The sequence below is a fragment of the Elgaria multicarinata genome, chromosome 8 (assembly GCF_023053635.1).
Source record: "Elgaria multicarinata webbii isolate HBS135686 ecotype San Diego chromosome 8, rElgMul1.1.pri, whole genome shotgun sequence".
NCBI lineage: Eukaryota > Metazoa > Chordata > Lepidosauria > Squamata > Anguidae > Elgaria > Elgaria multicarinata.
In genome coordinates this window covers 37,255,414-37,279,207 of record NC_086178.1, presented here as the reverse complement: position 1 = coordinate 37,279,207, position 23,794 = coordinate 37,255,414, and the positions used below count along the sequence as shown (strand labels likewise).

Genomic DNA, 23,794 nt, shown 5'->3' with positions numbered 1-23,794 from the left:
TAAAGGTGTAGGAGCCCTGTCCTTTACATATGGTCATCCTACTGGCAGTGCCTAATTTCTAAAATAGAAGGTTCCAAGTTTCACACCTGCCAAGAGGTAACAGCATATGTCATAGAAGCACTTAATCCTATATGTGTAAAAACTGGCTGCTTTTACAGTGATGCTCAAAAGACTAGTCCAAGACAGCATGTCATCCTAAGTGGCTGCACCATGTGATCCAAGAGGTTCAAGAATCCGTCTGGCTTTGCAGTGGATTCTGGGGAGCCCAGGGTGACCATATGAAAAGGAGGATAGGGGTGGATCTACACAGCGTTGTGAAGGCGCTTGCATACGCCACCAGTGCGCCCCGAAACTCATTGTGTAGATCCTGCCTTACCTGGCCAGAAGAGGCGGAGGAGGAGGTGGCGGCCCCGCATCGCCCCTCGCGGGGACGGGGCGAAAAGTTTCCGGGCTCGGCGGCTTCGCTGGGGGGTCCTTGCCACTGCCGCCCACCTCCTCGCTGGCCTCCTGCTGCCGGCGAAAGAGCCACCAGGGTCGGAGAGCTCGGCGGAAGAAGCCGCCGCCCCGCCTTCTTCCGCTGAGCTCTCCGACCCGGGTGGCTCTTTCGCCGGCAGCAGGAGGCCGGTGGGGAGGTGGGCGGCGGCGGCGGCGGCAAGGACTCCCCAGCGAAGCTGCCGAGCCCGGAAACTTCTCGCCCCGTCCCCGTGAGGGGCAATGCGGGGCCACCGCCGCCGCTGCCGCCTCTGCCTCTTCTGGCCAGGTAGGGCAGGATCTACACAATGAGTTTCGGGGCGCACTGGAGGCGCACGCAAGCGCCTTCACGATGCTGTGTAGATCCCCTCTCAGGCTCCTGTATCTTTAACAGTTATATTGAAAAGGAAATTTCGGCAGGTGTCATTTGTATATATGAGGAACCTGGTGAAATTTCCTCTTCATCCCAACATTTAAAGCTGCAGGTGCCCTGCCCTCTTTTAAATCTGGCCACTCTAGTATAGGTCCTGCAGCTTTAACTGTTGTGATGAAGAGGGAATTTCACCAGGTTCTCCATATATACAAATGACACCTGCTGAAATTCCCTTTTCTATGCAACTGTTAAAGATACAGGAGCCCTGTCCTCCTTTTCATATGTCACCCTAGGGGAGCCCCTGTCAGATTACGCGCTGCCCCTAAAACTATAGCTGTGCTAAATAACTGCTTGGGTTGCTTCCTTAGTAAGTTTGCTCTTAAATGCATTCTGCATATGCTCAAAGCACTTACCTCATCCCAGTGTGCACCCCAACATTGGAAACAGGTTCTGGGGCTGAGCCTGGTTCAGATTATTATTATTATTATTATTATTATTATTATTAATTTATTTATTTATATAGCACCATCAATGTACATGGTGCTGTACAGAGTAAAACAATAAATAGCAAGACCCTGCCGCATAGGCTTACATTCTAATTATTAAGTTCTGGGTGGTCTTGATAAAGAATTTTGAATGACTAGAATAGTGGGAACATCCCCCTCCATCCCCATCAGTAATTACAGACAGCACTCTAAAGGAATTTCTGCAATGTGGCAAATAGTTTTGGAAATGGAGTTCAACTACTTTTAGGACAAGTGAACGGCTTTTTCAACCAGAAAAAAATGCAGTTTTCAGATGTGTTAACATCAGTACAATTATATGAACTGCTGACTAATTGAATCCTTTAAAAAAATCAATCCAAATTTTGGTTCACAGCCATTCAATTCACATTCTTAGTTTTACTCAATGTGTAATTTCTATTTGTAAGTGCAAACCCATTCTGGATTGCTTTTGCGAACACTTTCCTGTCATTAACTCTCTTTTTTTTATCCTAGTCTTCTTTATCACAGCTTTTCGAATCCTCTAATTTTGCTGCCAAATGTGTGCTTCATCAAAATCACGCTGTTTAGAATGTTAGCCTGTAATTTTCCTAATAGCTTACATTTATAGACATGTTTTCAGGCTGGAAGCGTCAAGCTCTATTATAAGCCACAGATGTCCTCTTTTGTATCTATTACTTCTACTTCCGCACCATGAGCCCTTTGTGCAGTCCCTTCGGCAGTTTTTTGATCACAGCCTGTCAATGCCACTACTGTTGTTTCCCAAAGTAGGTCAAGAGAGAGAGAGAGAGAGAGAAACATGAGGTCCTGCATCCCCAAGAGGGCTGAGTGTACTGTTTCTGCGGTTCTCCTTGTCTCTGCTAGCAGGGGATTGTAGAACAGAATCTGAAGGCTCATCCTTTTATGACGAGAACAATCTCCCACATTACAGCAAAGTGTGCAACATTTAGCGATAAGGAAACCATCGAGTGTTGCATTCCACCAAATTAATTTACGGATGAATGATCAGGAATGTGTGGCTAGTTGCTAGAAACTTTAAGGTGATTTCTCTTTATGAATGTATGTAAGTTATTTTCCTGTCATCTCTTTGTCACATAAAAAGGGCCCTTCTCATGTACATGTAAGTAGAATGACAGCAGAGCACCTCATAATTTCTAAATGCCCTTGGTAGCCACTTTAATTACTGACATGGTAACACTACATGTGAATGGCCTCATATATACAGTGAGGGCATTTAAATGGGATGAGTACATGCACACGTGGAAAGCTTATATGTGTAAAAGCTTTTTTATGGTTTGCATCACATATTTTCCCTCTGTGAGGGAAGTGTACATACATGTGTCTGTCCTATCCTAATTTTGTTGTTGTTCATCTATAGTGTTGTAAACCCTGCATAACGATCTGTAATTTAAACAGGAGTTCATAAGCCATATCAGCTACAAAAAATGAAGGAAGGGTGTGTTTTTTTAATGAGAACAATCCAACATGCTAATTATCATAACAGACAATGCTCCAACTAATCACATAGGAATTACCAGATCAAGTCAGACCTATGAACATCTAGGAAAACTAGAGGCCAATGCTTGATGCATGAAAGCAAATACAGATTAAGCATTTAAAATAATCAACTCCACTTTCATTTAATCTCATTTTATGGCAATAGGACTGAACAGCCGTAGATAGCTTGAGTGATGACTGTGCTGTAAATCGCGTACAAGCTTCCAAACTGAATCAAATTTAGGAGCAACCTGTTCTGTCTGTTTCCAGCTGGTGCGGGATGTGCAAACTGATTGGCTGGCCTTTGTGGCAGCCTCAAAGCCATTTCCAGGCCCCTTTCAAGAGCAATGTTTCAAGTTAAAAAGAAACAAAAGTATTTGGCTTTTGAAAAGGCACCACTCTCAATTCTGTAAGGTGAACTTATATCAGCTTCCAGGAACCAGACACCTTTGCAGATTATTAGAAGGGCAGTTTACCACCAGTCACCTTTACCACCAGTCAGCCCCTGAGTTCACCTTCTTCTGCCCGCATCCCTCTGAAGGCAAGAACCTGGGCTACCTAATCAACTCACTGGGACAGAAGAGACTGCTATCAACCCTTCCATTGTATACCCCTAATTTATTATTACCTTTTTGTGGATTAATTGTAAGGTCTTTTGGGAACCAATCATGACTGAAATGTTGAGTATAACACACATGTGTATGAGATACACACCCACCCATCATAAATCTCAGCTACTTTCTTCCAAGTTGAGATGCGGGCAAGGGATTGCCGTACCTCCTTTGCTCCTCCCCTGCTTTTTGAATAGTAGCAGAGCTTCTACCTGAATTCTCTTCTTAGAGCAACTCAGCTGCTCGTTCCCATGTAATTATTGGGCCAAACTAGATGTGATGTTAAATGAGCACAAACATCAGGCTGGTTAAATGTTTATTCTTTAAGAAACACTGTTTGGGTGGGGATCATCACTGTGACTACTACAGTAAAGATCCCTATGCAGCACTCTCAATGAAGTCACACATCCATCAAAATTATAGCGGACAACACGCTAATCAACGGTTGTTTCCTATTCTGTTCCTATTCTCCCGCCCCCCCCCCCCAGTTGTTTAGCATGTTGTCCGAACTCAGCCAGAGAGAGATTTCATTGGGACTACAGTCCCAATCATGATGCCTCCCCACTGAGGCTGCAATTTACTTTTATTTTTTTAAAAAATAGCCATTAATTGCATACTTGCATTTCATGTCACATCTACTTTGGCTATGTGTCAAAATATGCCGCCTGCCTAAAAAAATAGTTGCAAGCCAGGGATATAGATCTTGGCTGCTAATCTTTTCCAACACCAGGACTAAATCTACACTTCCACTTTAAGGCACTATTGAAGTGCACTGCTAACTGTTGGGACACATTCCATATACTGCTTTCATAGTATTTCATAGTGTACAAGGTGTAGGAGAGTCATCAGAAGAGTGTTTTATTGCATGCTGGTTACTGGCCACTCACAGTTTTTTGTGGGTCCTTTTGATGACGCTGTCCATGTCCCACGCATCTCTCGCTCCTTCTGCTCTATTTTCCATAACAAAAAAAGACCTGATAAATCATTTTTTTTGAGGCAAAACTTGCCGCCATTTCCTGCTGTGTGCAGGAAAAGCAGTGTGATAAAAACAGCTGCTGAATGGGTCATGTGGTCATTGCTGTTTCTTCTTTCTTCCCTGTGTGAAGAAAGAGGAAGCTACTTGTCCCTATTGTGGGGCAGAAAAGCGACAGTAGGAAACGCAATTTCCCTCCATCTGAGGACACTCTAGATCTGGCTCTGGTTACTATCCTGAGCGTACTCAATTGGAAATGAATCTCACTGAAAACAATAAGATAAGCTTCTGAGTAAACATAGCTAGCACTGGAATGTAAATTGATTAATATTTTAATTAAATAGTGTTTTGTACATATAACCTCTGCTTATGTGGGTTCTATGAAGCTTAAACTATCCAGTTCATAAGGGTTACTTACATATTAGAAATCTTTGAGTATCTTTTAATAAAACCCTTTATCCTGTCCTGTTTTAATGTTTCATTTGATTTTAAGTGCTTAAAGAATTTTAGTTAATGCTTTGAAGATATATTATCATTGCTATGAAAATGCCAAAAGTGGAGGCATACTCATTTAATAAATATTGCCATTTTGATTACATTGTGGCAGAATAGAGGAACATCAATACTGTGGGAGGAAAGTTTAAAAAAAATCTTTCCATGACGGAAAATCCTGTCTTGGTTGTAGTGTAGTATCTTAGTCATCTAATCTAATAATCTTTTGAACCATGTAGAGTTGTGCCAGGAATTAGCAGGGTAACAGAAGGCCATATTCCTCTGTAATAAATACTTTTCTTTGTGATGGTTTTTTAGATTTCTCAATTACATTCCTTAAGGTTTGACTGATGACTAATTAACTTTCTTGCATTTGAGAGTGTAAGATTTGCTTCCTAAGCTGGAACTTTTGTACATTTATACTGATCGTTGCGTTATTAGCTTCTTGAGTGACCTTAAAATAGCCGATTAGCCCCCAGTTTCACTGCAGGAGTTCTAGTCTCTGTAGTGATTGAGTGGCTTCCAATTTACAGTGAAATGAAGGCTTAGTTCTCACTGAGGTTATAAACCTGTGCCTGGGCTGTTCCATTTAAAACTGCAGGTCGAGGCTCACATACCTGAATGCACCTTCAAATAAAAGTTACACCCGCATAAAAGTTGGGGAGAAAAAGACTCTAGCTTAGCCTTTTCCTTGACATGCTAGTTTTCTGTGAGCAGTGAATTGTTTTTTATGGAACAGTATTCAGCTGTGTGAGTCCATACTTCTGAGATCTAGGGAGCTTCCAGGCAAGGCTTTTATCTCGCCATTACTCTGCCTCATTCATGATATTTAGGTGGGAAGGCAGATGATGTCTTCTTCCACTTGAAGTAGGAAAACACGGGGGGATACATCTTTTGTCTTTCTTCCTACTGCAGAAAATCTGTTGTTGTTTTTTAAAGTTGAAATTGCTGCACAGTCCTTCTGATTGGTAGCACTAGGAGCCCTATGTCTGGAAGCACTGCACAGCTCAGGGTAAAACTACACACTGCATGAAGCATGCATTTTAAAGGCCATGCTTACAACTGCTCCCTGCTCTTCTCTCCCTCTCTCTTTTTTTTAGTAGACATTTGGGATTCTTAGTCCTGTTTTATACATAACACAGAATGAGATGGTAGAATCCTGTGATGGTATAAATGCTATTTCAGTCTTCAGGCAGTGAGTGACATTTTTGAATGGTTCTTGTATTTCTGGTTGTTGTTGTTTTAATCCTTCTTGTAAGTAGAAAATAAGCACAACAAGGAGTTGTGTTTTTGTTTCAGCTTACAGTGACTTTTTTAAAAAAACATGGGGGGGTATTCAAATTTCCATTCCATACCTGCAACCTGAAGTAGTAGAATTTACTCCGCCTTCTCTTCATCTGCTCTGTGGAGAGATGTGTGGCTGGGAGAAGCGGCTGTGGGGCTCTCATGGGACCTGGCCAAGCTCTTGCAACAGTTCCACAGCCACTTCTTTCAGCCATGTGGTTCTCCGTAGAGCCAAGGTGGCAGCGGCAAAAGTAATGGGGCACAGAGGGCAGGCAGCTGCTCTAGAGAGCCCCTCCAGTTGTGCTCTCTGTGTGGCAGTGTCATGGTGGGAGTGTGGCTGGCCGGGTCTCCAAACCACCCACTGCAGGTGGCAGGGCAGCAGCAGTAGGCCCTACTGGCAGTGGCAAGGGAGAGGGGAAGTGGTGCAATCTACTACTACTCCCATTCTGCCACCTGATGTGGGCACTTCATCTTACTTCATGGGATGGCCGGCCCTGAGTAGGAATAGTGCTGGATTGGAGGAAACCATGGTAGTTGCCAGACCATGTGGTTCTTCTTATCAGATTTTACTGGATCAGCATGGAAAATAGCCCTGCATTGAGGGACAGATCTCTACATCAGAAACAGGTAGAGGAAAGTTTCAGAGAAAAATGGAACACTACTTCTAGGGCTTTGTGAACCTGTCTGCCTCTTAAGGTCACCAGGTGAGGCCTTGAATTATTGTTTTTCTGGATCCCAAGCATTGATTTTAATGCTATATTATTCTGTTACTCTATGTTTTTCAGTTTAGTTTGTTGTTCTAATTTAGGGTGACCATTAGAAAAGGAGGACTGGGCTCCTGTATCTTCAATAGTTGTATTGAAAAGGGAATTTCAGCTGGTGTCACTGGTATGCATGCAGCACCTGGTGAAATTCCGTCTTCATCACCACAGTTAAAGCTGCAGGAGCCCTGCCCTCTTTTGTATCTGATCACTCTAGTATAGCTCATTTTCATATGGTCATGCAGTCTAATTGTCATGGCTGTTTCGGTTTTTATCTTTTTATTCTGTAAGCCATGTTGAAGACCTCCAGGTGAGTATGTGTGGGGGTGTAGGAAATAAAAAGCAGGCTTTCAGTTTTCTGACTAAAAAAAATAAATTATCTGCCTGGGGAAGATATCCAGTACTATATCTGAGAAGGGTTTAGGGTCCAGCAAAGCAATAAGCAATTGAAAAGAGAGTACTTATTGAAATTTCTAGACAAGCTGAAATGTATTGGTGCCATTGCTATCTCTGCTCATAATAGTAATGCAGAGGAAATGTTATCTTAATCCTGCCTGTTCCACAGCATCCAGTTTTTCTATTGTAGTGTTTTCTTACTGAAGCAGAATACAATGCAAAGTACATGTGTGCCTTTCAATCAGGAAGGCTAAGCAAACTGTGAAACTGATACCATTGATGAATTTGGGTAGCTGTTTTATGTATGAATACTTGAGGCACGTGGCTTAAGGGCAGGGGAGAAGGGGTAGCTGTGTCATGTGATCATTTTTCCTTCCATGCACACAGGTTTTGGTTAGAATGTAATATAATCAGGTTTAACTTAGGCTCGATTCATTAAAATAACAGTGTGAGTAAAACATGCGAGGGTTTCTTGTTCCGTGGCTGCAACATCAAGTGACGACTTGCATGTGGAAAGCGGCTGTCACAGATCAAACAGCATGGACAGAGCTTTTACATCCCCCTCAAGCACAGTTCTGAGGAGGCTTATATGCACCATGAAAAAAGGAAATGCATCACCAAAAAAGAGGCCAAAAGGAAACACAGATTTGTAGATGCTACTTTATATGTATAGATGCAAATGCAAATAGTTTGTAGACTGTAGATAGAAACACAATACATGTTACTGTAGCTGTGACCGGCCCATGTGCCTGCTCCATCTGCTAATTGTTGATGGGCAACTTCAAGGCCCCTCCTGCTCTCTCTTCCTAGGGTTCTTTTCCTTTAAATACCTGATGGAAAGCCTCTCCCAACCTGAACGTACCCGGACACTATATTCAACATTGCTTCTACCCTGAGTGCTATGTCTGAGACAGGCTTGGAGGGTCAAGGGGGAAGTGTCCCCACCTCAGCTATGGAATGAGCTCCCCACTCAGGCCCGTCTGGTGCCAACACAGTCATCTTTTCAGCACTAGGTTAAACTGTCCTATATTCTCTGGCATTTTATGGCATATGATGGGGCATTTCTGCCAGCCATCTAAACAGGTCTAGTATTCTATTGAAACTGTCTAAATTCTTTTTAAATTTTGTGTTTATATTTTTATGCTGTATTTTATTATTGTACGAGTTGTTGTAAACTGCCTAGAGAACTTCGACTATTGAGCGGTATAGAAATGAAATAAATATATACATAAATAAAGGGACTTGGATTGGATAGTCCTTCAAATAGAGGACTATACTTGGTAAAGTAGGGATATCTGGCCCACCTTAGGAGGTTCAGTCACAGAGTGCATAGAATTGTGAGTGGTGAGTTATTATAGAGAGTGATTTATATGTGTATGTGTGAATAAAGCTATGGCTGTGTGGTAGCGCTGCGTCAGTTATATGATGTGGCAGCCACCGTGGGGCTTTCCTACTTAGCCACAGATTTAATGAGTAGAGGACTTTCCCGGGCAGCAGGCGACCCCTGATTGGTCGCTGGAAGCCCGAGCAGAGGGTGGGCCCGGTGAGCCAAATCACTGCTGAAAAGCCCATGCTGCCTTCTGCGTCAGGAATAGCTGCCACCACCCCGCAGCAGCAAAAATGTGGGTTTTCTCAAAAGCAGCGGCAACCTGGCTCTGTGAAGGCAGCCCCCAGGTAGAACCCAACTTCCTATGTTTCTTTCTAAAATGTGCTTCTAAACTGTTATCCTGAATCCATTTGCCATAGAGGGGTCCTATTAAAATTAATTTCAGTAAAGGTATCTGGTTCGGAATTGCAGTGTAAACCCAGACAACATGGCCATTGGGACCAGGTTGGAGAAGTTTGCCCTACAACATGACATAGCATTCCCAGACGCATGGCAAGTTTGTTGTTTTAGTGCAGGAAACAAATAACCTCTCAGTTACCCTGTATTTAAAGGTAAGACCTTCCCTCTGTTTTTGTTTTTAAAATTCGCCTCCCCTCCCCAAAGTTTCATGGGGAACTAGTGGCCCTGTAAAAGTGAGGAGAGATTTTAAGTCTGATTCCAATCCCCCTGAGGCATACTCTTGGCATAAGAGGATATCAAGTATTCCCTCAAGGAATAGATTCTTTTTAAGGGATAATTTTCTTTTACCTTGAGATACTCCTGCCCAAAGATATTTGGTGTGCCTCCAAAAGGGATAAAGGGTATCTGGAAGCACCCTCATTCTTCTTGAAAGCAGTTGACCTATCACTTTGGGAGTGGGACGTCACTATCACATCCCTGAAGGTCTCATCCACAAAATCTCAGTCTCTGTCCTCCTCTTTAGGTCAGCTATCTTAACCTGAAAGGACAACACTTGTTCCCAACAGCCAGGAGCTCATGTGTTTATTCCCAATTTTTGTCCAGCAGGCAGATAGGCACACATGTGACACTACCCAGTGCAGCACACCTAACAACCCTCACACTCCTATCTCTTTCATAACAGCTTTTGTACATTGGGCATATTCATTTGTATTTCTTCTTTTATTTTATTTATTTGTTTGTTTGTTTGAAGTACTTTTATGCTGCTCCTCAGTCAAAAAAAGCTCTCAGAGTGTCTTATATATAATGTATTAAACAAGACACACACCCTGCTTGCAGGCTTGCAAACTAAGACATGACACAACAGGGAAAAGGGATTTGGAGGGAAAAGGGGACAACATTTAATTCTTTCAGCAGGGCTGGTGAAATGGCCCTGCTCCCCCCTCTCATTAAAGGGAATGGCTGCTGGTGTTGGTTAGAATTGAGAGAGGAGGATCCATTATGAGGATCTTACGCAGGGCTGGTGGAATGGCTCATCTCTCTCTCTCAGCCCAGACTGTTTGCTTGGATTTATATATTCAAAAAGTGTGTGTGGGCAGCAAGGGTTGACTGCACTGGCCTCCTCACTTTGTTGTTTAACTTGGGGGCTGTCTTCACGGTGCTGAGTTGGTGCCGTCTTCCCCCCAAACCCTTTATTTTCCTGGGGTGGCATCAGGTAATCCCAACATCAAGGAGGGTGCGGGTTTGGGGGTTCGTGTTCATCCAGGAACTGGAGCCACCCACCACACCTCTTCCTGGTTTCCATCGATTAATCATCGTTCACTTCTCCTGTTGACCTTCAAAGCTTTTCACGGCCTAGTTCCTCCTATCTCTCCTCTCTCATCTCACACTATTGCCCCGCTCGTGCTCTCCGCTCCTCTGATGCCATGCTTCTTGCCTGCCCAAGGACCTCTACTTCCCTTACTCGGCTTCGTCCTTTTTCTTCTGCTGCCCCTTACGCCTGGAACGCTCTTCCAGAACACTTGAGAACTACAAACTCAATCACAGCTTTCAAAACTCAGCTAAAAACCTTTCTGTTCCCTATAGCTTTTAAATATTGAGTTTGTTCTGACTCTATACTGTTTAGCTCTATACTGTTTAGCTTCACCCTACCCAGTGCCTGTTTACACTTCCCTGTGCCTGTTTGCATTCTCTTTCCCTCCTTATTGTTTACTACAACTTTATTAGATTGTAAGCCTATGCGGCAAGGTCTTGCTATTTACTATGTAATCTGTACAGCACCATGTACATTGATGGTGCTATATAAATAAATAATAATAATAATAAATAATAATAACTTTCCACCAGGATCACCCCGCCCCCGAATCGGCCATGGAGCGAGGTGAGTCAGGGAAAGAGTCACCTCACTCCCACTGAAAAAGTTGGGGAAAGTCCCTGACTTTTTTTTCCTGCACAGCTTCCTAGGAAAGCCCCACCATGGCTGCATCATATAACTGATGCAGTGCAGATTTGCAGCTACCACAGGGCTTTGGGCACATATAGACAGCTCCTTGGACAGGTGCTTAACTTTTATACTCCTCCTGGCTAGCTTCACCCAACTTCTGCTACAGACAGGCGAGTTATCCTTTACATCCAAGGGCATAGGCTTCTATTTTTAGTTGTGAAAGTAACCTACAGCTTATGAATCAAGCATTGCTGTGCTTCTTAAAAATTACGATATCCCATCCCACTCCCTGAATGGACACAGTGAGAATTGGCTATGACAGTTGAAGTCTGTTTATGAGAGACTATTTTAGATTTCAATAACGGGAGATTAAATAGCATAGTAAACCTCACTGTATCTTGATCTGCTGTGCTAATCTTTAGCATTAGCTTGTATGGTCTCGTCCTGCTTTGGCAAGGATTGAAGTGATTATATTCTTGCAGCTTCACTGGCTTGTGGAGCCAGAATTTCCAGAGCTAAGTTGCTTCAAAGTGGACACATTTTTTAAAGGAATTTGGCTTGCTGATGTGAAGTTTTCTTGGAGTGTAATGCAGGTAAGAGAAGTGCCATCACATTGTTCCAGCTAGAGAATAATCTAAAACTTTGTCCTTACTTCCTGTAGGAGAGATGTAACCATGGGGTAGCTGTGCTAAATTTTGATGGCTCATGTCTTTAAAACGTGAGCTAGAAAATCTGGTTTCTGAGTTGGTTGGGTTAATTGTAATCTAGTGTTTATTTGAACTTTGTCTAGTTTGTAAACCTACTTTCCCTTTTCCTTTTAGTAGTGACTTTATTATCTAAAAAGTTTCAAAGGTCTTCTTGTATTAGTTTGATGTAGCAAAAACAAAAAACAAAAACCTGAAACAAGATAAAGAGTCTTATGGCACCTTAAAAACCAATACATACATACATTCATCTGTTTGGGGTGGAAGGATTATAAACAGTAAGGCTGGAAGGAAATGAAATGAAAAAAGTTAGACAGTCTCAGTTGAGTTATTAACAATAGCCATTAACAAAACAGTTGGTTATAATGTAGATATATTGGCATGTCTGCAGGCTACCCTATATTTTAATTGTAAAAATACTATATTTCTATCATTTGTGTTTTCATTTTCTAAAGTTGTCACTTTGGAAATTGTGTAAGCGATCTTTTACATTTTAACAGCGGTACTCTTTCTAAAATGCAGCCAAAAACAACGTATTTATTTTTATTTGGCACTTAAATGAGAATTAATGGCATTTAGGAACAGGACTTAAATTTCCATCCATGTTGAGGCTTAAATCTGAATTTTGTCTGAAATAATTCATTCTAACTCATAATTGCTGGGAATGCTTTTTAAAAACAGACTTTAGCGCTTAGAATTTTAGTGACAAAACAAGGCCGTTACCTCTTAACCATGAACTCCTACAACCAAATCCTATGCATATTTACTCAGAAGTAAGTTAAAAGGGACTTGCTTATGAATTAGAACGTACAGAGTTGCTACCTTAGTCATACTTATTAACTATTTATTTATTGCATTTCTTTACCACCAATAGCCAAAGCTTTCTGGGTGGATCATAACAGTTAAAATGATAAAATACAGCAAAATGAGAGACAGTGTGGTGTAGTGGCTAGAGTGTCGGACTGGGAGTCGGGAGATCCGGGTCCGCAGTCACAGACTCTCAGCCCAACCCATCTCACAGGGTGGTTATTGTGAGGATAAAGTGGAGAGGAGGAGGAGGAGGATTATGTACGCTGCCTTGGGTTCCTTGCAGGAAAAAAAGGCGGGATATAAATGCAATAATAAATAAATAAATAAAATGATAAAATGTAATATAAAACTTCTAAATGTTTAAAACTACAGTATTACAGTAGGAAGGATTTTTTTCTGAGTAAATGTGTTTAAGATGGGAGGGGTAACAATTCATCATTTGTCCCTGATACAAAATAACATTTGACAATGCACTTTGAAAAGGACCATCTCTTACATGCATAACAATTTGATACTAACTATTGCAAGCAGAGTTCTCTTTGTGGACTTAGACTTTCCAGCCTCTCTGTCCTGCTGAGACACTTGCACCCCCAAAAGGCACTCTTGATGTTTTGGAGACTCATGGAAATGGCATGGGATGTGGCAGTGGGTTGATGCCAGTGGAAAAAGGGGTCAACAGATATTGAAGACCCCACTCATGTGAGAAGCTCGTGCTAGGATTTCTTTGGATCCAATCCATAGTTTGGTTCTGGAAATGTCTCAACCAGCTGAGCATGTTGAAGTTCTTATCTACACCAAGAAAAAAGGGATATTTTCAATTGAGAGTTTTATGTCCAGGATAAACCAAAACCAATAGAACAACTCAGAGCTGATCTAGGAGACATAGGCCTAGGATCTAGGAGACCTAGGCTAGAAGAAGAACAATTATCCTACTTCCTCAGAGACCCCAACATAAAGACATATGCACTCAGAACCTTAACAGGATCAGAACAAGCAATGTTAATGGTAGGGAAAGGTATTGTATCTTTAATTTTTGCTATCTTAATTGACACCCAGATGGGTTCGATGGTGGACTTGAAGTAAAAGCAACGAAGTTGTTTAATCAGACGCCAATCCATGAAACTTGTACTATGTTAAATCTGATAGTCTTTAAGGTGTCACTAGCCTCGTAGTTGTTTTTATACTATGTTTCCCCTATTCTTCTTACTTTCTTTAAACAAGAGATGTGTCTAAGCAAGTCTGCCTAGATTGCCTGATTACAAATTTCCTTAAAAAAAAACGCCTTATGCTCAAATCAGCCTAGGAGAAACCAGAATGTGCCACCTCTACATCGTGCATCGTTTCTGGCTTTCATAGTGGATTGTTTTAAGGCTCTGGTTCTAAAGTTGCATATCTCTCTGGCATAATTAAAGAGAGGCAGGTGGTGACAATTAAGAACGAGTTCGTAATAATCAATTAAAATGTTGAACAGGGCTGCTCTGGAGTGAGTGTGTTACTATTGTGCAAATCCTGGGAATTTAAAAACTGTTGGGGTGGGTAGAAATTGTGGCGCTCCAGCAGTTTTGGCCCAGAACACCATCATCCCTTGCAAATGGCTTTTTTAGCTATAGCTGATGGGGCTTGTAGGGCAAAACATCTGGAAGGCTACAAGTTGCTCATCCTTGCCGTAAATAGCAACAAGATCCTTATACCCCAAAGCAGAAGACTTCAGTATTGATACTTGTGCTACCATGTTAGATTGTGTCACTCCTTTATATATGTTTACCATGGAGACATATGAGTCTTTGCTTTCAAGTACTGTAAGTTGTTTATTATGTCAAAACGTATTCCGTTTCCATCTATGAAGAAGGTGTTGTTAATCAGCTGATTATCACTGCTTGCCTTGCATCATATGGCAAGGATTATCACATGTAAATAACAACTCCATACATACAACTATTTTTAAAAGTCTGCAGTTTGCCAATTGGTATAATTTCTGACCTTGGCTAATGGGCTATCGTCTTGCTTCTTTGTTGCTTTGTGATGAAATAGCATAAACCTTATCCAATTAATTATAATGGATCATACTTATAAATTCATATTTAAGTTACATCCCCTAATAGAAGATAAATGCAGTCCAAAGATTGAGGCACAAATCTAATTTATTCACTGGTTGTGTTGAGTTTTATCTATATGGATCATGGCCTTTTGACAATAGTAGCATAGTATAGGTCTTTAAAACAAAGACATTGAGAAATAAATGAGTGTGTCTTGTAAAAGAACTATAAAAATGTTATCAAATTAAATTAATCGTTATCAAGGTATCAAATGAGCTGACATATTTTCTGGACACTGTTCTGTGAGGGGGGACTCATTTGTGGGTGCAGTTGGGAGTTGCCCATGGGCACTATGGCACCTGCAGGTGCTACATTGCGGACCCCTGGCTTATTGCACATCTTGGGGAGTTAAAGACCAAACTAGACATGACATTAGTTACAGGAATGCAGTTAACATGCACATTTTTAAAACATGCATATTGGCCCTCCCCAACCTGATGCCCTCCAGATGTGTTGGACTGCATCTGCCATGGGAATTGCAGTCCAACACATCTGGAAGGGAAGCGGGTTGGGCAGGGATGATGTAAATAGAAGCGACACTCCCTCCACCAATCCCCAACCCCCGCCTTGAGCAAAGGAAGGGAATCGAGCTCAGCCCATCTCTTTCCCCATCCCCATCCCCACAGTGGTTCCAATAAAAGTTACTTTCCTGAAGCAATTATTCACATAGAAAGGAAAGCCCGTATTTGGCCCTGACACTCCTCTGTCAGATTTCAGGACAAATTCATAGGGTCAGCTGTTGTTACTTATGTGGTTGTACCTGCATGGTGAGTACAACCATAGTTTTACTGCACAGCTTCATGGTTCAGTTGTTTGTGTCTTTCTGGAGTATACTTTGTGACATGACCTGTTAATTAATTTTAGGCATAAAGAACTGAACACAACTGGTGTCGTTATTAAAAGATGGCAAATAACATAACAACAATTTCTCGTGAGGAGCTGGAAGAACTAAAGGAAGCATTCAATAAAATAGGTATGTTTGCTAAACTGTTGCATACTCTGGTTTCACTTTCTTGTCTTCTTAAGACAACATCAAACATTTCCTTTGAGATAACCCTAATTTTAAAATGTTGCCATATTTATTATTGGCTCTAAATCTTTATTTTAAAATTATTGTGTCATCAATGGATTAATATAGGGCTTTCCCAAAGACACACCTCTTCATTTGCACTTGTAGGCAACTGAACTTTGCGATACTGAATTACGTTGCAGAGGGTACTGTTAATAAATAACTCCATGTAATGTGTTATGTTCAGTAGGAACTCCACAGTTGAAGTTATAATAATTCTCTGACACTTGAAAATGAGTCAAATACTATTCCTTAACTGAGGCTGTAATCCTTTAATATGTTCCCCCTTTGTATGCTTTATGGCTCAATTTCCTGGAAAAAAAAATCACCTTCTGACTTCTTTATCTTCCTTGTAGTCTTTATCCACAAGTCTTTGGCATTTTTTCAAGGATTGCAGACAGCAAACATGCTGTATTCTGTTTTCATTGCCTTTGAAAACTTATACATCAGTGAAAGTTGAGTTTAGAGAATCGGCATAAAGCAACAGTAAGGATATTCAGTGCTTTACAGAAACTTCAAGATATTGTTAGGCAATCTTTAGGCAGGAGCAAGGATGCTGATAGCAACTTTGGATTTTTCCCATTTTTAGCTAATAAATGATCATTGGGACAGAAAAAAATGGTGTCATTCCCTCTAATAGCAAACTCAGGTTTTTAAAGCAAAATGGGGGTACCAAATATAAAAAAGAGATAAAATAGAGATAAAGAGATGAAAGAGAATCTCCCCCCAAAAAATTGGCATTATATTTGGCAAAAATCTATTGTAATCTATAAAACTGAATATGGACTGCTTCATAAGACTGCTTACAACAATAAGAGGTAATTATAATGGGAAAAAGTCTAGAGACAACAAAAAACAAGACCAAATGTTTAATACAGGTAGATTTTTTAAAATCATTTCCCCTTTGAACAGCATCCCTGTTTCTCTCACCTCTCCCCCATAACTGATCTCAGTCAGCCTTTCAAGCTTTCTTCCATTTCAAAAAAGGTTTGCCGTGGCTAGACCAGGCCTATATTAAAATGTGTTGAGTATGGACTGCTCCTGTTCAGTGTTTCAGCCATGCCTCTATCCAGGATATTCCATTCTGTCTCCCATCAGTTTTCCATATTTTTCAGCCCTACAGACAATATTCTGTGTTCATTGAGCACAGTCCTTGTTGGGCTATTATGGGTCATTTGGGTTGGGGGATATATTGGCCACCTTAGTTTTTCCCCCCTAAAGATTTTTTCTTGTACTTCTGGAAATCATGATCTGCTGCATCCCTCTTGAACATAGATGATGCTCTTTTGGCTACGCTTGGGGCAGCGCTTAGAGAACTGAATTCACTATTAGTATAGGCAGGTGGGGCCTATAACAAAATATTTGCAGTGTGGAGGGCTAGTGTTCATTCCCCCTAGTTTTCCATTCCATTCCCCCTGGTTTTCCATTCCACTAACAGTCAGACTGTCTCTACATGAGGCATTTATCATGCGCCCATGATTGTTCACTCATGGACGCTCTCAGGTCCTTTTCACGTCATTATCAATCTCAGATGCCTCTCCCATCATTTTCAAGCGGAAATCTGCTATGTTAAAAGTCACTGAAAATGCAGTAGTAAATCTAAGTTGCACAATACAGTGGCACCATCTGCTAGTGATATAAATGAAACATATGGGAAGGAACTGGCAAAAACAAGCGGGGTGGGGAGGAAGTATGTGTATTGTGCCAATGGTAAACCTGCAAAGACTCCAGAAGAAAAGCTCCGGTAAGGCTGTGGGATTTTGGGTTAATGTAGAGAAGCCTCAGCTTTCTATGCTTAGTCCTTTTGGGGCTTTTTTCAGGTTTTCTCCCCACCCTCAGGTCTTTCTGATTTTTTTTTTTTGCACTTTTGTAAACCTCGTGGTTCCGCTGAGCCTGTTAATACCATGTTTTGGCTGTGTAATGGCACATTGAACCTGAAGAATTATATTGTAAAGTTCTTTGATAATACAGGATGGAAATGTTCTATTCCACAAGAGCAATGCTAACTACATTAGTACTAAAGAGGTTCCTCTGAATGAGACTTATCTTTGTATTGAAGTCATAATTGCATTTATAGTTTCAGTGCCTTAATTTCCTTTGATAATTGCCTTGGCTTTTTTATTGCAACTTTGGGATAAAACAAAAACAGCAACAATATCAAAGCTGATCATATTTTACATTGACAGATATTGACAACAGTGGATATGTCAGTGATTACGAACTTCAAGATCTTTTCAAAGAAGCAAGCCTCCCCCTACCTGGTTATAAAGTTAGAGAAATTGTAGAAAAAATTATAGCAGTGGCAGATAACAACAAGGACGGCAAAATCAACTTTGAAGAATTTGTATCAGTAAGTAAGCTCATCTCTCAGGCTACGTGTTGACCCACAGTGAACTGGTTTAGTACTAATAGGTTATAAGTCAGATGTGAGGTCATTACTAAACTGTACTTTTAGAACTATGTTGTGTTACATACTGTAGATAATAGTGTATTAGCTTCATGAAATTTATCAGAGTTTCAGGAATGTGAGCAGTAAAAGAACTGATTTGCTTGCTACATTAATTTAGCAATGGCTATAGGATTCCCATTGGTATTCAGCAGTGCTGTTGAGTTTGAGAGAGAGAGGGAGAGGGAGATTGTGATCGGAAGCTCTCAAAATAATAATTCAGAAGCTCATAGTTTTTGAGAACATATAAAAGACTCTTCTTCACCAGGTTGTCGTTGTCATCAGTGGTAGCAGCAACAGCATTAGCAGTTTATTTGTATGCTGTTTCTCCATGGTAAAATCATACCCAAAGCAACACCAGAAAAATATATATAATAAAATACATTTCCAGATGGTTTCTCTTCAGATTATATAAATCATTTCCAGATGTTTCATCAATAATTACAAGTTATAACGAAAGGTAAATAGTCATACAAATAGACTAAACATCTCACAGTAAATATATACTAAGATTAAACAATCTAATAATAACAATTCATACTAAGGCCTAACAAAAGAGAAATTTAAAAAATTAAATAGCAGAGGAAATAATGCATCTGATAAAATGGGCTCTTTTCTGTGAAAGGTCATCTTCAATAATGTTCGGTAGGGAAAAGAGCTTAATGGATACATAGCTGATTGGCTATTATGCAGCTTCTTAACAACAACAATAACAACAACATATAATCTTCCTAAAATCATTTGTATCACTTTAAAAAAGATCCAAGGAGCTGCTTTAGCATATAGAACTTTTAAAAAAATGTTTTCCATTTTTGTGTGTATCCATTTTTTTCTTCCTTAGAGTCCTGTCATGAAAATGTGTTGTCCTTTCCTGTTGCTTTCCATTTCCTTAAATTTAGACCCTTCCTCCCTTCTTTTCCTTGCTTTTCTTCTCCTACAATTGGGTCTCTTCACAATATAGTTTTAAAACCTCTGTTGATTGGGGTAATTGGTTATTCCAGTGGGATAGAAAAGTGTGGGCTTCTTCCATAGGACTGTTCTCATGCTTGGCATTTTCAAATGTTTGGTCTGTTGTGTAGAAACTGTATCTCCCTGTTTTGTTCCAGGTTATTCAGGAACTGAAAAGTAAAGATGTTAGCAAATCGTTTCGAAAATCCATAAACAAAAAGAAAGGAATTACTGCAATTGGAGGAACATCATCAATTTCCAGTGAGGGAACCCAGCACTCTTACTCAGGTAAATGATTTGTCATTTGTTTAAAGAAAAGTTTCCTGTGAAAATAAAGCCAGCATTTACATTTAATACAAGAAAATTGCTGCAGCTCTGTGGGCTGGATTTTGTCAAGGTTTCTTACTGCCCTCTCTGGCAAATCTGACATGTTTGGTAGAACAAACTGTGCAGATAAAAATCCAATGATTAAATGTAAGAATGAAGTTTCCAGAGAAATATTATAGTTTACGTCTTAATCAGTATTCTTTATGACTTATTAGCGCATGGGAGTGTTCAAATAATAAATTCTACTCCATTATAGTCTTATTTCAAATAATGGATTCAGCTCATGGCACATGATGGACAATTGATTACTTTAAAAGTTGTCAGAAAGAAGGATAACAGCTGTTCACTAAGAACAGGGCAACCTTCAGACTATATGGGCAGTATTTTAGGTTTATACAACTGGATTGTACAAACATTATATTTGTGTATTGTCAACATGTGTACAGTGGTGAAGAGGGGTTGTGCCTCTATACCCTGCTCCTTCTATGCACATTAAGTATAACTTGTGAAAGATCCTAACACTGAACAAACTCTATTGTGTGTAGGCTGGGTATATGCATGGTTGGGGACCCATGCTTTTTTGGTCACCATCACATAGAGACTGTAGGGTAGGTTCTCTCACAGGTGATGCTGAACATACACAATGGGAGCAAAGCCCACAGTCATGATCCCACTCCTCTTAAATGATGTTAAATGATGTTGACTATATGCCAGTATAACGTATGCACATTCCTATTGTCTGACAAGGAACCCCAGGAAATTTGCCATGTGTTATAGGGCAGATATTAGGGTCTCCCTACAGGCAGAGGTATCCCAAAAGGAAGGCAATGTGGATCATTTTATATAGAATGAAGAACTTTGGGGGCACACCATGTACAGTCGGTTTCCTCTTCTGTGTTCCTGTAGAGTTGTGCGTCTGAATGTATATTAAAAGAGAGAGAGAGAGAGAGAGAGAGAGAGAGAAAAGGAGGTGGAGCAACTGAAAAATTGAGATGCAATTTCACCCACTCCAGTGATGATACAGAGAAAGTTAAGGCTCTTGAGGGGGAGGTATATACCTTAGCTCCTCTGCTGCTAAGGCTGAGTTGTCTCCTTTGTTTCTAGGTGGGCTACATCCTCTCCTGCAGCTCCTCTTGTTTCCCTCACCCTCTCATTTTCTGCTTGTTCTCTTCCTGCCTTGTCACCCTGCTCTTGTCCATTCCCCTCATCGGTCTGCAAATGGATGCAGCCTTTTATTTCTGGGACTGAAGGCACAACCCTCCTTCCCCAGCCTGCTTGATAGATCCTGCTTCCTGCTCACTGTTGTTTTTCAGTCACTGACCTCCCAACAGCATGGGCAGTGGTCAAAAGAAGATCTTCAGACTGTGTTCTCTCCTCCCCTGCCCCCCAGAATAGGACTAGATCAGACAAGCAAGCAGAGCTGCTGCGGGCCGGCTGCACCATGAAATCTCTGTTCATTGCAGTGGATTCTGTGGGGTGTTGTATTATTATTATTATTATTATTATTATTATTATTATTATTATTATTATTCATCAATATACCAAATCAAGCAGGGCTTTGGCAAGGTTTGCTAGGCCTCTTTATTTTTCCATGAGAACTGAGTGCGCCCAGAACTCCTGCTTTGCATTTCAGGGATAGATCAGTCATGGTACCGAAGCTGTCTTTCAGGGAAACCTGGTTGCCACTATTGATCTTCTCCTTAAGGGTCTCCTCATCAGCTTCTGAGTAATGTCAGGTTTCTTTGGAACCCAGTTTGAAAACCACTGGTTAGAGCAGCCTGGCTCTTTCTGTTGAGAATTCTGATTGCTCCCTCACCTAAGCACAGAGAAAGCTTGGCTGGGGTGGGAAATCACAGTCACATATAAAAGGAAAATGGAGGACTTTCTTCCTACATTATTTTACTCTCCTTAGAGCATAATCCTATGCATGTTCCAACAGAAAAAAGTCCTGCAACATACAGCCTGCCCCAACCACCATGGCTGGCTGGGGCATGCTGGGAGTTTTAGTAGTTTTTTTCTGTCTAAAAATGCATAGGGCTGTGCCCGAAGTGTCTGATTTTCAACGTACCTTCTCCTCCCATCTATTAGTGAAAATTAGGTGCCAATGAGAAATGATTCCCATTGTACCACCTAGCATGATGAAGAAATGCAGAAATGATTCCTCTTGTGCCACCTACCATGATGAAGTATTCTGGAGATCTTGAAAGCTTGCACAACCTTTTGTGGCATTTTGGTTGGTCCTAATAAAAGTATTGCGCAATTGTGAATTTGTTTTTGTTTTTTATTTATAAACCAACATGGCTATCTCTGAGGGGAGCATTTTTCTTCTTTTCATCTTTTGATTGTGATTCTGTCCCAGGTGGCTGTCTGTACACTTTAAAAGACCTGTGGTGGCTGCATGATGCTGCTGCATTGGTTATACGATGGAGCCTTGCAGCCACCGCAGGGCTTTACCACGAAGCTGTGAATAAAAAAATTGGGAACTTACCCCAACTTTTTTGGCTGGAGCAAGGTGAATACAGCCCTTCCACCATCTAACCTTGCTCCAGTTTTGCTGCGGAAGCCTTCCCTGGCTGAAGGCGACCCCTGATTGATCACCGGAAGCCAGGATGAGGGTGGAAGCAGGCAGGAGGGTGGCTTAAGTACCCGGTGAGTGCTGGAACCCCCATGCTTCTTCCTGGCATGGGCATTACCCAGCACTCCACCCCCCACAGGAGCAAAACCACAGGGTTTAGGGGAATGCAGTGCCAGCACAGCACCATCAAGGCAGCCCCCTGCTCTCTCTTTTTATAGGTAAGGGAAGCGTCAGAATTCTCATTAAGGAGAGGTGGGCTGCTTCCATGTGGCAAGCCTAAAGCGTAGCATGGTTCTAAAAACATAATGAAGAACTTCTTAACCTTTAGTACACCAGTGGAACAAGCTGTGGAAGAATGTTACAAAATCTATTTTCTTAAGATAGGGATCTGATTTGTTGATCCATTGAATCCCTTCCAGTTCTACAATTATATTTAGTGATGGATGTCCTAGCTTTTAACACACACACACCCATCCCCACTGCTTTCTTGTTTTCCAGAGGAAGAAAAGGTTGCTTTTGTTAATTGGATAAATAAGTCTCTCCATGAAGACCCTGACTGCAAACATCTTCTCCCTATGAATCCATCGGATGACAGTCTTTTTAAGTCACTTGCTGATGGCATCCTTCTCTGGTATGTTTAGTGTTAAGTTAAAAAAAAACCCTAAGAAAACAAAGTGATGAATGAGTTGTCATGTTGAAACATATGAGGCATGATCCGAGTTAGTATGACCCAACAGACCTGTCTCATTCCTTGACTACTGAGTATGCTCAGTCCTCATTGGGCTCTGTTTGGGCTTTTCTTTTTCTAACATTTTTTTGTACTTATACAAACCTTGAGTTTCCCTCAAGCATGAAGGGTTCCCTCAAGTACCTCTTTCATTTTTCATAGTGGCCCCTTTTGGCAATATAGCCACTGGCACTCACCAATATAGTTTGGTATTAGAAGGAGTGATTTTCAGAAATAATTAAAAGTCCATGTGGTTTCCTGATCACATGATCACTAGGAGAGGTAATTATAGATATTTGTCTTTTTCTGGCATCCATCCCTTTTGTATCTATATTTGCACTTATAATATCAAGAGTGTTAGCAGGCACAAGTGTATGCATTAAATTTGTAATTTTGCATTGCTGTTGTTTTTATCTGGTTGAGCTTTTATATTGTATTTTATATTATGGTTTTATACTGTTGTTTTATACTTTGAATGGTTTTAATTTTTGTGAACCGCCCAGAGAGCTCCGGCTATTGGGTGGTATAGAAATGTAATAAATAAATAAAATAAATAAATAAATCATATGTGAAACACATTGAATAGGTTAGCCCTTGCACATATAGGAAGTCTGAAATTTCTTGCTGTAGATCATCAAGAGGATTGTGCTTGGCATGGCTGTACCACAGAATATGGTAATGGCTGATAGCTTAGATTACTTTAAAAGGTATTTAAACACATACAGGGAGGGAGGATTGGTTTGTCAATGGCTGTATGGAACCTCCATGTTCAGAAGCAATATGTTACTGAACAGTGCTGGAGAGCAACAGTGAGGAAGACCTATTGGTCTTTGATAGCTTTTGGTCTCCCATGTGGCATCTGGCAGGTAAACCATTGTGGGAAGCAGAATGATGGACAGATTGTGAAAAGGGTCTTATATTTGATTGGGAAGTCATTCCTATGAAGGCATACACATTTAAACAAGTAAACTTATAACATATGTATCTGGTTCTCCAATATAAC

At 40.9% G+C, this 23,794-nt stretch overlaps 1 protein-coding gene across 2 annotated transcripts in view; it reads left to right on the top strand.

The window, feature by feature from the left end:
- The window catches only part of PLS1 (plastin 1), a 58,562-nt gene that overhangs the window by 7,496 nt on the left and 27,272 nt on the right, over positions 1-23,794 (top strand). The window contains exons 1-5 of one of the 2 annotated variants that reach the window (XM_063132156.1): positions 14,494-14,513; positions 15,564-15,672; positions 17,955-18,118; positions 19,321-19,450; positions 22,563-22,695. In XM_063132156.1, coding sequence (XP_062988226.1) covers positions 15,603-15,672; positions 17,955-18,118; positions 19,321-19,450; positions 22,563-22,695 — 497 coding nt within the window. In that variant the 5' untranslated portion in view covers positions 14,494-14,513; positions 15,564-15,602. Of the gene's footprint in view, positions 1-14,493; positions 14,514-15,563; positions 15,673-17,954; positions 18,119-19,320; positions 19,451-22,562; positions 22,696-23,794 lie in introns of those variants that run through there. The other variant, XM_063132155.1, reaches the window with a different exon arrangement.